General features: G+C 41.8%; 1 protein-coding gene across 17 annotated transcripts in view; it reads left to right on the top strand.

Annotated features, from left to right (window-relative positions):
* Positions 1-13,617, top strand: part of ZNF532 (zinc finger protein 532) — a 107,264-nt gene that overhangs the window by 54,695 nt on the left and 38,952 nt on the right. For 16 of the 17 annotated variants that reach the window (XM_078060250.1, XM_078060243.1, XM_078060238.1 and 13 more), the window contains one exon: positions 10,098-10,279. The exons of the other annotated variant lie outside the window; for it this stretch is intronic. In XM_078060250.1, coding sequence (XP_077916376.1) covers positions 10,098-10,279 — 182 coding nt within the window. The remainder of the gene's footprint in view (positions 1-10,097; positions 10,280-13,617) is intronic. 17 annotated transcript variants of the gene reach the window in all.

Genomic DNA, 13,617 nt, shown 5'->3' with positions numbered 1-13,617 from the left:
CTTCGACTCCACCAGGCCTAGAGGGACGTGTATGCCTTCACAGGCAGCGGGGCTATTCTTCCTGCCTGCCCTCCCCCCCCTTCTTTCCTGCTGCCCCCCTCCACTTATAATTACCATACTCATTTAAAAATTTTGCCTGATAATGCTGCAGTGTTCTGTGCAATGTTCTGGGTCTTCCTTCTCGAATCACTGACTTTTTAAAATCGAACTTTCTATTTTGAGATAATTTTTTTTTAAGATTTTATTTATTTATTTGACAGAGAGAGACACAGCGAGAGAGGGAACACAAGCAGGGGGAGTGGGAGAGGGAGAAGCAGGCTTCCCGCTGAGCAGGGAGCCCGATGTGGGGCTCGATCCCAGGACCCTGGGATCATGACCTGAGCCGAAGGCAGACGCTTAACGACTGAGCTACCCAGGTGCCCCTTGAGATAATTTTAGATTCATGTAAGAAATAATACCGAGATCCTATGTACCCTTTATTTAGTTTCCCCCAGTAGTACACTTTGCAAAACCGTAGAACAATATCATAACCAGGATATTGACATTGGTGCCGTGAGTCTACAGAATATTTCCATAACCAAAGGAATCTCTCATAATGCCTTTTTAGAGCCAGTCCCACCTGCTTCTTAACCCCCAGCAACCACTAATCTGTTCTCCATTTTTATTCCGTTGTTATTTCAGGAGTGCTTTGTAAAGGGGCCATACCATCTGTAACCTTTGGGGATTGGCTTTTTGTACTCCGCATAATTCCCTGGAGATTCATCCAGGTTGTGGCACGTACCGGGCGTCTGTTCTTTTAAATCACTGAGTAGTATTCTGGGTGAGGTTGTCCCACAGGGTATTCACCTTTCAGGCTTTGAAGGACGGTCTGCATTGTTTGCAGTCTGGGGTCATTATGAGTAAAGCTGCTGTAAACATTTGTGTACAGGTTTTTGGGTGAACGTGAGTTTGAGTTTGCTGGGATAAATGCCTACATGTACTGTTGCTGGGTCGTACGGTAGTTGCACATTTATATTTTTAAGAAACTCTTTTCCAGAGTGACTGAACCGTTTTATATTCCACGGGCAGTGTATGGGTGATCCAGTTTCTCTGTATCCTCGCCAGTACTTGGTGGTGGTATTTTCCACTTTAGCCATTTTGGTAGGTGTGTGATAGCTGTTGTGGTTTTAATTTGCAGTTCTCCAGTAGCTAATGATGTAGAACATCCTTCTTCACGTGTTTATTTGCCCTCTGTACATCCTTTCTGGTGAAATGTCTCTTCAAGTCTTTTGCCCATTTTCTATTTAGATCATGTTTGTGTTTTTTAGCTGTTGAGTTGTAGGAATTCTTGTTGTATACTTGATACTAGTCCTTTGTTGGGTATGTGGTTGCAAGTCTTTTCTCCCAGTTGTGGCTTGTCTTTCCATTTTTTTTAAAAAGTTTTTTTGAAGTGCAGTTGAGCCTTTGCGTCTTGTAAACAGGTCTCTGGCAGAGCAAATGCTTTCAATTCTAATGAAGTCCAGTGTATCTGTTTTCCCTTTTACAGTTCACGCTTTTGGTGTCAAGCCTGTTTCTCGCTCAATATCCTGAAAGTTTTTTTCCTGTGTTTTTTCCTAAAAGTTTTATACTTTTAGTTTTCGTATTTAAGCCCATGATCCATTCGGGTTCGTTTTTATATAAGGTATGAGACTTACGCTGAGTTTTGTTGTTGTGGTGGTTGTTTGTTTTCCCCATACATGTCTTCTGCCTCTAATACCATTTGTCCAGAAGGCTGTCTTTCCTCTGTTGAATTGCCTTGGCACCTTTGTTGAGTATCAGTGGTGTGTGTATACACACACACACACTTTAAAAAAAAATTTTTTTTTAAAGATTTTATTTATTTGACAGAGACACAGTGAGAGAGGGAACACAAGCAGGGGGAGTGGGAGAGGGAGAAGCAGGCTTCCTGCTGAGCAGGGAGCCCGACGTGGGGCTCGATCCCAGGACCCTGGGATCATGACCTGAGCTGAACGCAGACGCTTAATGACTGAGCCACCCAGGTGCCCCACACTTTTTTTTTTTTTTTAAAGTAAGCTCTATGCCCAGTGTGGGGCTTGAACTCACAAACCCAAGATTAAGAGTTGTATGTTCTACGTACTAAGTCAGCCAGGTGCCCCTCAATTGGGTGTAGTTGTGTGTGGCTATTTCTGGGTTCTGGGTTCTGGGTTCTGTTCCATTGACTTACATGTCTGTCTCTCCACTAGTACCACACAGTCTTGATTATAGTGACCATAAAGTGTCTTGAAATCCAGTACACTGATGTGCCCAACTTTGTTCTTTTTTCTCAAAATAGTTATTTTTCTTTAATTGAAGTGTAGCTGACATTCAGACTTGTTTTTAGCAATCCCAGTTCTTTTGTGTTTCCATATAAATTTTAGAATAGTCTTGTCTATATCTACAAAATCTTCTGGGAATTTTGATAGGAATTAAGTTAAACCTGTATATCAATTTGGGGAGAATCGATATCTTTACTATGTTGAGTCTTTCAGTTTGTGAACATTTATTTATTTTAAAGATTTTTAAAATTTATTTATTTGAGAGAGAGAAAACATATGTGAGCTGGGGGAGGAGTGGAGGGAGAGGGACAAGTAGACTCTGTGCTGAGGGTGGAGCCCGATGTGGGGCTCAATCCCACAACCCTGAGATGACCTGAGCCAAAATCAAGATGCTCAACTGACTGAGCCACCCAGGCTCCCCTCTCCATTTATTTAGATCTTTGATTTCTTGTATCGTTTTGTGGTTTTCATCATACAGGTCCTCTAAATGTCTTGTTTTGCTCTTTTTTTCCTTCCTAACAATTGTAAATGGTGTATTTTTCAGTGCTCACATGTTCATTACTGACATAGTGAAATACAGTTAATTTTTCTATATTTATCATTGAACTCATTTATTGGATTCAGTGTTTTGGGGGAATAAATTACATTGAGTTTTCAGGTATTGAACCAGCCTTGCATCCCTGGAATGAATCCCACTTGGTCAGCTGTATGATTCTTTTTATATATTGTGAAGTTTATCTGCTAATATTTTGCATTAGAGTTTTACATTTATATTCAATTTTTTTGGTACTGTCTTTGGTTGGTTTTGGACAGGTTAATATTAGCTTTATATAATGCACTGAGAAGTGTTCTCTTCTATTTTCTGGAAGAGACTGTACAATTAGTGTTCATCTTTCTTTAAATATTTGGTAGAATGCTTCAGTGAAAGCATCTGGGCCTGGAGATTTCTTTGGGGATTTTTCTTAAAACACCTTCTGGGCTGGTAGAAGGACTCTGTCACTTGGTGTGATAGGTCCCTGCTGGCTTTCGCTGACACCATCCGGGCAGGGCTGTTGGGACAACTTACTACAGCTGCAAGAGGCTGGAAGTCTGGGCTGCACCTGGACTTGGCGTGGTGGTTGGCTGGAGTAGAGCAGTCATTGTCTAAAAAGTTTTCTCTTTTGTTAGCCTGACCCTCTCCTGGTTGTTTGGCTCATGATAGCAGGCTTTACTTGGGGATTTTTTTTTTTTGTCTCTACCTTTTGGTGTTTCTGGGTTGCCAGTTTCTTCAGCTCCAAATGTGGGAGTTATATGAGGCAAAAAGAAACCGAGAGAACTCATCACTGTGTCATTCCTAGGGTCCTGAGCTCTCTAGCCAGCCTGCCTTCTCTCTGCTTCTCAGAGTCTTTTAGTGTCAGTTTTATATATAATGCCCAGGAGTTTTCAGTTGTATTTAGTGGAGGGAATAGGGAAAGGTACGTCTATCCCCTTTTCCCGGAAGTTTCACTCTGTTTAAACATCCTGTGTAGCTGCTGTGTCTTCAAGGAGAGATTCCGTAATTCCATCACTAGGTTCAGCCCGAGCCTTCCAGCCTATGATTCTCATTTGTTTTTTGGAACTAGGTGTCCTGGGAGCACAGCATCCTACTTGACACTCCAGGATTGGTCTCTTCTCTCCAGCTCAGACATTTCCACGGATCCTTGCCCTTAGCCCACCTGTGAAAGCAGTTAGGTATGAGGTGGCGAATCTTTTCTTTTCCCTTTGTCATCTGTGGATCCCAGCCTCCAAAGACCCCACAGTCTCTCTCTGGAACCGCCTTTTCTCGGTTGAGCACCGTCACCATTACCCTTTCATGTCTCATTTCCTTCCCATTTAGATGTTGACTCCTGTTGCTGTTGGATTGGGGCCTTCCGGGAGTTTCCCAAGGGTGCTTGTTGGAACCTAGCAAAGGGTCTCTTTTTCTCTTCACCCCAACTGTGGCCGCACGTGCTGGATCGCCTCCCACTGTCTCCCCACACATGCGCGTTCAGCCTTTTCAGAACTTACGAGAACATAATGGAATGAAGGAAGGTTTTGGTGGCATTTGCCAGTTACTCCTCCTCTTCCAAATGTTCTGTGGACCATCTCTACAAACGTAATGATTGCCACAGGGAATCGGAGTGCCACTTTATTCACAACTGGCCCCTTGCTCAACACACCGGCTGGTGCAGGCCTCGCGTCTGCTAGGAGCTGGGTTGGAATGTATGGTTTATTAGCTCAAGGCCAAGCCAGAGTCCAAGTCCTGGAATTTCGTCACACTCTGACATGTGATAGGGACAGGACCCCAGGCACGCTTAGCCCGGGGTTGGACTGCCCTGCCCATGTCTGCCGATCTCCCAGAGCAGCAAGCAGCTGAAGGAGAGGGTGGGATGGCAAGGAATCTTGGGTGGGTCATTTCCCCGCCCAGCCGCGGGGAACCAAGCAGTCCGTGAAAATGGAGCCACACGGCCACTTGACTTTGTAACACCAGTAAATCTGCCCTGCTTGGAGGTTTTTATTCCAACCTATCTGCTTATAATAATCCATGCTTTGGGGCACATGCAGAAAAGGAGTGGGTGGAAGGGTGGAGAAGCTTCCCTGTTCTCCATGAAGTATTTAAGAGCTGACAACTGTACTGTTAATAATTGATATTAAAATGTATCAGAATGTCATTGCTTCACCTCTCAGTAAACCCATGACTAAATTTAGCCAAGTACAGACGAGAAGTGCATACTGTAACCTCTTAACTGGTAGAATGTTTTTCTTCCTGTGGAATCGACATCAGCCATAAGTCAGAGAATGTTACAGGTCCTCTGGTCAACCCTTTTGTTTTACAGTTGGAGAAACAAATGCCCAGTGAGTGGCACAATGGGGACTTGAAGCAAGGTTTCTTTATAGCCGGTTCATTATTCTTTCCGCTTTGTCACGCCGACAACCTAGGATAGAGAAGCATTTGACGGTGGCAGGCGCCATAAGAATTATAAGAGAATGGAATCTTGGGTTCTAGCCAGATCGGCTCCAAGAGTGCAGCTAGAGGTGACTTTTCTGCAGTGGTCCTCATTTTCAGGGATTGCTGATTCAGTTTAGTTTCTGAGCATCATTAACACAACACACCACGTATATTAAATTATCTTGAGCAGCCCTAGTCAGCCCTCATTTCTAGACATACTGTGCCCAGGCAGCTGCTTCGGGAAACCATGGAGCCCACCTCCATGCCCTCGCCCACCCAAAATATTACTAGTCGTAGACTCACAACTCTTTCTTGGTCCTGCTCTTCTTCTAAGTGCTTAATTTAAATTCTGGTCGGACTAGTCCTGTCCCAGTTTGCACTTTAGCGTTATCAACCTTTTCTCCCGTGATTATCATCTGAGTAGATTATATGTGCTGACCATACCGCTTTCTGCAAATTGGCTCTTTCAACTGTCAACTCTTATTAGAAATTTTTAGTGGAGCAGAATGATTTGAGGACAAAACCACCACAACCCACCAGTTTGGAAACAAAAGGAGAAAGAGTCATTTCTGTTATAAATCTTGCTTTGTGTTATTTCCAGTCTGAGTGAGATCTGAAATGAAATGCTCTGTCTGTGTTTTCATCATGAAATAGGATGAAAGTGAGAGCCAGAAAGCAGACTGGTGTGCTTTATTATTACTGATACTATTTTGGGGGTAATTTTGCTGTAGCCAGAAAACTACAGAACTGCTGTCAATGGGACAGAAACCCGTTTATGTAGCACGGGGGGGCTATTAACACACAGTGTTTTGACCTTCAGACCCACTGTTTCAGGCTTCTGCCTGCTTTGGTGTCTTGGAAATGTAAGCACAGTACATGGTGTATTTACTCCCGTTTCTCTAGCTTTTTTCACCCTTCCCAGGCAGTTTTTCTCCTTAAAACATGAATTGAAACACATAGAATTACTTTCCTCATGACCCAGATAATTCCTGTGGCATGCAAGGAGGATGCCAAGCCCTAGCATCCTGAGTCCTCAATGGGGCCGTGATGTGCCCCCTTCCCCTTCCTCCCAGCCTGCGTCCGCGTGCCAGCCGCAGAAAAGGCACAGTATGAGTACTTACCACGTATGGAATGTGATTTTCTTCTCAGCTTTATCTTCCTGTAGCTTTCTCGTGTTACTTGACTATGGAAAGGTAATATCTTACTTTAAAAAGTAGCAGTTCTCTGAGCAAATGAGTCTGCCCCAGCGTAGGAATTAGCCATTTATTAACAAAGTACTGAAAATACTTTAATATAAGTAAAATGTCAGAAGACACATGGAACCACTTAGTGCGTTTTATTATGGGTTAACCCTTGAACAATGTGGGGCTTAGGGGCAGCGCTCCTCACGTAGTCGAAAATCCACGTATAACTTTTGACTCCCCCAAAACTTAACTACTAATAGCCTACTGGGTTATTTTAAAGTTTTTATTTAAATTCTAGTTAGTTAACCTAGTAATGTAATGTTGGTTTCAAGAGTAAAATTTAGTGATTTATCACTTACATTTAACACCCAGTGCTCCTCACAACAAGTGTACTCCTTAATCCCCATCCCCTATTTAGCCCAGCCCCTGCCCACCTCCCCAACTACTAACCTACTGTTGACTGGAAGCCTTACTGATAACATATACAGTTGATGAACACATATTTTGTATGTTATATGTATTATATACCGTATCCTTATGATAAGGCAAGCTAGAGAAAAGAAAATGTTAAAATCACAAGGAAGAGAAATTACATTACAGTACCGTACTGTAAAAATCCCCATGTAAGAGGACCCGCACAGTTCAAACCATGTTGTTCAAGGGCCGACTGTATACTTTTCTCTATTCAAACAGTTAAGTATTGTCACATTAAACTGCGTTATCCATCTTGTAAATAGCCTCAACTTGTAGAGAATTAGAGTTTTCAGATATATTTTAGTTCCTTTGATTTTAAAAAAAGGGAAGGAAAGTCAGATTCTTGTAAACCGCAAAGAAATTCCGGCCTGCCCCCGCGCTACTACTATATCCCCCAGATCCAGAGAACGGCTGTCATTGCCACGAAGTCAAAGGATCCCGGACAAGCTACTGGGATATTCTCATTAGTGCTGTGAAGATGCAGTACCGTCGTCTAGGGATGCAGGGCTAGCACCGCGTTATCGAAAACAGGTAGAGTAAAACCAACAGGAAGTCCAGGGAGGACAGCCAGGCACTCCTCATGTGAGTGTAAAACGGTTGATAACCCAAGCACCAAGGAGGAGAATGTCCACGACCAAAATATCATGCTTTTCCTCAAAATGGAACAGAGGGAAGGAGCGGAAGTAGGTACCCAGAGAGAAATGTGGGAGCAAATACAGTGTCTGTGCATGAGTGTAGAGATAAGACCGTCATCCACTGTGATTCCCCAGTGACTGAATTCTCCCATTTCAGTAATTGCAAACTGTGGCCACATTTTAATTTGGGGTGGTAGTGCCTACTGGCCCCCACTTTCTCCTTGAACTTGTGTGTCTGAAGTGGGTCAGGAGCCTCAGCCAAGGGGAAATGGGTGAGTGCAAATACATGGAGCTAGTCAGTGGCCGGGGCGGGAGGCGGGCGTGGGATGGCCTCCAGCAGCCCTCACAGAGCCCCACGGGCCGGACTGCCCCGCCACACGGTGTGTCACGAAGGGACCGCTTCCCCTCTCCAGGAAACGGGTATGAGCAAGGTTGGTATTTGTCGTTGGTATCTGTTACTCTAACACAGTTTTCATAGTCTTTGCAGTTAGAGAATCCTGCCCTAAGGAACACTCAGGAGTTCATAAAATCTCTTCTTGAATCATTTTGATACTTAGTTAAGCTGCTGGCAACAAAACCTCTTCACCAGTATTTCCATGACTGTTTATATATGTATTATAAATAAATAAATGTCCAACAAGGAAGATTAAATGATTCATTGTGAATTTTATATGTATCATGAAGGATATTTGTTGATAGATCTTGACAAGAGATAATGTGAAAGTTATTTTTAGCTTTTTTTTTTAAGAATTTCTTTTATTTGTGTTGCTGTTTTTCCCTATTATAAACTAGCGTAGTCATGTTGCTTCAGATAAAAGAGAAGCTGTAGAGATGGTGTCCACTCGGATCCGAACATGATGGTCAGGCAGTTCTAATAGATTAAGTAGTGAGCTCTCAGGTCCAGAAATATACACAGCTTCCCAATGATCTCACTTACCTATGTCCTAGATCATTATGAGAATCGAATGGGATGTTGTATTTGCATGTATCTAAAGTACTTCATCACTAGGCCTGTAGTGGAATGGGGTCCATATCTAAGGTGTGTGTGGAAACGCAGACGTATGATTCACTGCCTGGGATTAATGACCATGTGGCAAGAGCAAATAGAAGACCTGAGTTCAAAGGAACCAGTGATTACCTGTGATAGCGTAGACATCAGCGGGATCTTCTAATGCATGAAGGTGCAGATGGCTTTTCCTTGTTGTGGCTTGTTTTAACCTTGGCTGTATGTGTTGTTAGAAAAGGAATGCTTTTTTTAAAATGACGCTGGCCTCATCAAAGCTGCCTGTAATGTTCTTATTTTGTGATTATAATAAACATTTCGTGGGATAACATTTGTATTTAGTCCTTTCAGGAGGAAAACTGGACAGATTTTTCAGGCGAATTTCTGGTTTTCGATAGTTTCAGTTGCTCAAAAGTTTAAAACCTTAACTTTGGGGGCTTGATTCAAAGGTTAAAAGAAAAAAATCTTTAAAAAATTTTATAACTCTGTCATCAGTATAAAACGTCATTTTAAATCTTAGCTAGAGTCTGTATTTTGAGGATTTCTTTAACTGACTTTAGTACAAATTAGACATTTTAAAAGGTAGTAGATACTTGTTACATTACTGTCTAACTAGAATTTGAATATATTTTATCTTGTGCTGTGTTAGGTTTATTTTTGGAGTGGATGCAGTAAGTCCTAGCTTTATATTTACCTTAAGTTTTCTGTTCTTGTGTTTTAAAAATATGCCATGTTTACTGCTTACATCTAAGGGGATGAAAAATAGTATGTTTCACTTTTAGTGTGTTTCAGTTTTTCCTGATTAGTTAAATGTAGGGCCTTTTCCAAAGAGCATTTCTGTCTTTATTTTATATGGGACTAGATTTTAAGCTTTATAAAGTTTCAGTTTAATACTGAAATTTATGTATCTGAATTTGAGTTCATTGGTTTTATTATAAATCCTATAATGTCCAGCTCATCCATTGGGGACCAACTCAAGTAGAAGAACAACAGCTAATTGCTGTGGTCATTCTTTTGCATTCCTGTATTTTAGATTTTAGATTTCAGGTAAATGAAGTGACTGGGAAAAGAAAGAGGAAGAAAGAAACAAACAAACTGGATTAGTCTCTAATTAATTTTTATTATTCTGAAGAAAGTTTTTTATGGGTTGTGGGAACTGGCTACTCTTGAGATAGATGCTTGTAAACTTGTAATTATACATTAAAGCTGACTTGCTAATATAATTTGCAAGATTACCTTTCCTAATACCTCTTCTCTGCACTGAACAAAATGCAAATGTAACAAAATTGGAAGTCTACCTGAAGCTGATAATTCTCTTTACCTCATGCTTTGGGGTGACCCAGACTACATAGTAGTACCTATTATTTTTATTTTCCAGAGTAAGGGAAATTACATTAAACGTTTAACTTTCAAGTTTTGCTTTTTCCTTGGGCTTAGAATCCATGATAGCAGTATTTGAAATGAGCGATGTGCAATTATTTTGGGGTTTTAACCACGCTTCTTTGCATATTAGAAAATACTTCGTAGGACCAACCCTGTTTCCCCCTTTGGTTTATCTAGAAGACTTGCACTATCTGCCAGATGCTGCTTCCTAACCAGTGCAGTTATGCATCACACCAGAGAATCCATCAGCACAAATCTCCCTACACCTGCCCCGAGTGTGGGGCCATCTGCAGGTCGGTGCACTTCCAGAGCCACGTCACCAAGAACTGTCTGCACTACACACGGAGAGTTGGTTTTCGGTCAGTATATTGTTCACTTACGTGCAAGTAAAGCCTGTTCACTTGTAACCGCACAGCGTCTCGAATTTCGAGGGGTCTCTGCACACCGTTTTCAGGGTCGTACAGTGATACCTCAATTAACAGATCCTCTGGGAACCTAGTTCATGTGTGGTAGAGTTGATCTGTTTGAGTCCTTGTGGTATTGGCCTTCTAGTCCCCACAGAGCTGAGGGTAGACGGAGCCCATCCGCCTGCAAAACTGTGCATGTGGCAGCATTCAGCTTTGATGAACTGTTAGAGCTTTTTCTTCACCCTTTCCAGCATCCTTCTGTTGTCACGCTCTCTGCATTTTAACCCCTGTAAGAACACCATGCATTTCTGTACCTCTTAATACGTCTCCTCTGATCAAAACAGGGTGCATGGTCCCTTACTTTTATTTCATCCCATCGAAGGATTGGGTGTTTGCCCTTTCCTAACATCATTGCTCTTTGTGGAAGAACCTTCTACCCAAGGTAACCTTCCTCTGTCCCTTCTTCCCCATTACCCAAGTCCGGGCGTTTCCATTAGCTATGGCCCCTTTCACTGTCCCCTGAGAATCTCAGATAAAGTCTTTTACAACATCTGGCTAATCTAATGTTCATTTAGAGAGCATGGAGTGATGATGTACTTGAGCTTCACCTTCCACGTTGTGACCTTCTGAAATGCATTCCTGTGCCTTTTATATTTTGACCCAATGAAGGTCAGCCAAGAAAACATGCCGTTGCTGCAGTGTCTTTGTTAATAGAGGTATTACTGTACTGTGTGTTTATCTGAAAATTAAGTGTTTGGTTGCCTGTAACTTTAATGTTAGACTGTTAATACACAGTGCTTTCTTCTAGTTACACAGTTATGATATTTTATAAAAGTGAAGTCTGGTTGGTATAATTTGATGGTTTTATTTCAGTTACATTTAGGTTACAGCATCATCAATGGCTCTGTCCGTTTCTCTAACCCTAAGAGAGACTTCGGTCCCATTTTTATCAAATGCCTCCAAGCCAGGGACGCACAAATGCTTAATGCATTGGGATCTACCCTAGTAGGAAACGTTTGGTTTGGAAATTAAGGAACTAGAGTTTTTTTTGTGGCTGTTTTGCCACTTGGTGGTAATTCACATATTCTTTCTATACCATGGTGCCCCTGTCTATAACATCATCGATGTGGTGCCGCTCCTTCTCCACGTTACAGCTGATGGAAATGCATGCTCTAAGTGCTGAGGAAAGGTACGCATTGAAGGTGCCCTTGATTCCACAAAACCCATACACAGCGATACCTTGGTTCTTACCCCATGTTTTGAAACTATCATTACTGGGTTCTTTGTTTAATAGTGAAAAGCAGTTCTGCACCCTTTTCTCTCTGCAACTCTTTTAACAGATGCCAAACTTCCCTCAAATGTTTATTTTTTGAGTATAATGAAAGTAAACTTAGGCTGGAATGAATAAAGGAAGTAGGACTTCTGCAATTCTCACTATTCCTGGTGTCTTTCCTAAATTAAAACAAGCTCTGCACTCAGGCTAAAAGTAATCAACTCAGTTGGAAAAGCCTATCCCTTGCTTTTCTTTTTCTCCCCCCCATTCAGAGAGTTACTTAAATTTGGCACTTGGAATTTAAAAAATTTTTGTGTTTAGTATATTTTTTTCTTGGACTCGAGGCTTAGAAGAGCTGTAAAAATGCTTCTGTGTGTGTATTCTGCGTAGTTCACGTTTACCTCTTTAGGTGGGAGAAAAAATATTTGACCTTAATTTTTTTTCCTGCTGCTTCAAGTAATGGTCCTGCCTAATATTTGGCAGGGACTTAGCAGCCCCTTGGCCTTGTTATTTCTCCTCGCTCTACACATAAAGAAATACTCTATACGCAATCATTTTCACTTTGTTTTTTCTTTGGTCAGAGAAGGCTCTCTTAACAGAGCTCCCATGCCTCACTTGTCTCTTCGTGACTCCGTGTGTCTTGTTTTTTCTCTTCTTGATCATATCGCATCTCCTAGATAGTGAGGGGGTCACTCCTAGCTCCTGGTCGATTTGGTAAAAGTCCTAGGTTTCCGTGAATTTTCCTACTTTTTGATCCATTGGATCTGCATTTTGAAAGGGGGTCTATAGGATTGTATACTATAAACATTAAAAAAAAAAAATTTTTTTTTTTAAACGTGAAGAGAAACTTGATTGGTACCCAGAACACAAAGGACCTCAGATACATGAAATATTTATTAATAGACAAGATTTTAGTAGCATTAAGATACTGTATGAACCCTTCAAATTCTGTCTTCTCTTTGTTTGTCGTCTTTCCATCTCCTGTCGGCCTCTGTGCCCCGGAAACTTTTCTTCCACCTGTGGGCCGATATTTTACAAAACTCTCTCTTTTCGTAACTGGTTTTTAAATTCTCTGCTTTCTTTCCTCACGTTAAGGAGGGTTTTCCCTTGGTCTCTGTGGTGCTCTTTGGGCCTCCTCCTTCAAATGTTGTCTAGATGCCTTTAACTTCCGGTTTATTTTCCTTAAGATTAAATCTCCCTCCCAGTCTAGGCGACTTCAGAGAATTAGTTCTTTGTTTCTTTTTGCCCTTCTTGGGTCTTTGCCCTTTGAACACCACCTTTCTGCCCTTGAGAAAATTGTTCTGTTTATGGTGCCGCTGTGGAGGACCCTTCTGCTTCATTAGTGATCCATTTTTGTTTGATGGGATCCTCCTCTTATGTAGGAATCAGGCTTGTAGGGTTGGGAAGAACTAAAAAGTGACTGAGTTCGACTCTTCTCCTTTTACACACGAGAAACAGGCCCAGAGAGGATCAGTAACCTGTTTAAGACAACAAAAGTTCAGGGTAACCCAAAATAATTTCAGTGTGCTTAGGTGGCATAATAGTTCAAGTAGATAAGATAGAGGAGCTTTCCTTAATTATTCTCCTATTATGATTTAGTGTTTTTAATGTATATGCTGTTGAACATTATGCCTTAAGTCATTTAAAATATGCTAACACACGAATTACGATTTTTATGGAATGCTTGCAAAGCTTAATGCGGCATGCTTTATAGAACCCATATACTTCAGAAAATGCCACTCCTGTGTGACTTTGGAAGCATCTCCATGAATTCGGAGGGGAGGTTCTAGGAATGAAAGTACCTTAAATTCATGCAGAAGTAACGGAGCACTGCCTGCTGTCTTCAGTGTCTCTTCCCCACGTCAGCCCCCACCTTCACATCCAGGAACGTGTCTGCTCAGGTGTGTTACAGGTTTACCTCCACAGACTCTCAGCGTCTCCCGAGCCCACCCTCAGTAGTTCTCAGGTGTGAACACAGGACGACGAGGTCATCAAGTGGATATGTAATCAGTGTGCT

Source organism: Halichoerus grypus, chromosome 13 (assembly GCF_964656455.1).
Source record: "Halichoerus grypus chromosome 13, mHalGry1.hap1.1, whole genome shotgun sequence".
Lineage (NCBI taxonomy): Eukaryota > Metazoa > Chordata > Mammalia > Carnivora > Phocidae > Halichoerus > Halichoerus grypus.
The sequence above is the reverse complement of the archived record's forward strand: the minus strand, read 5'-3'. Positions and strand labels throughout refer to the sequence as shown.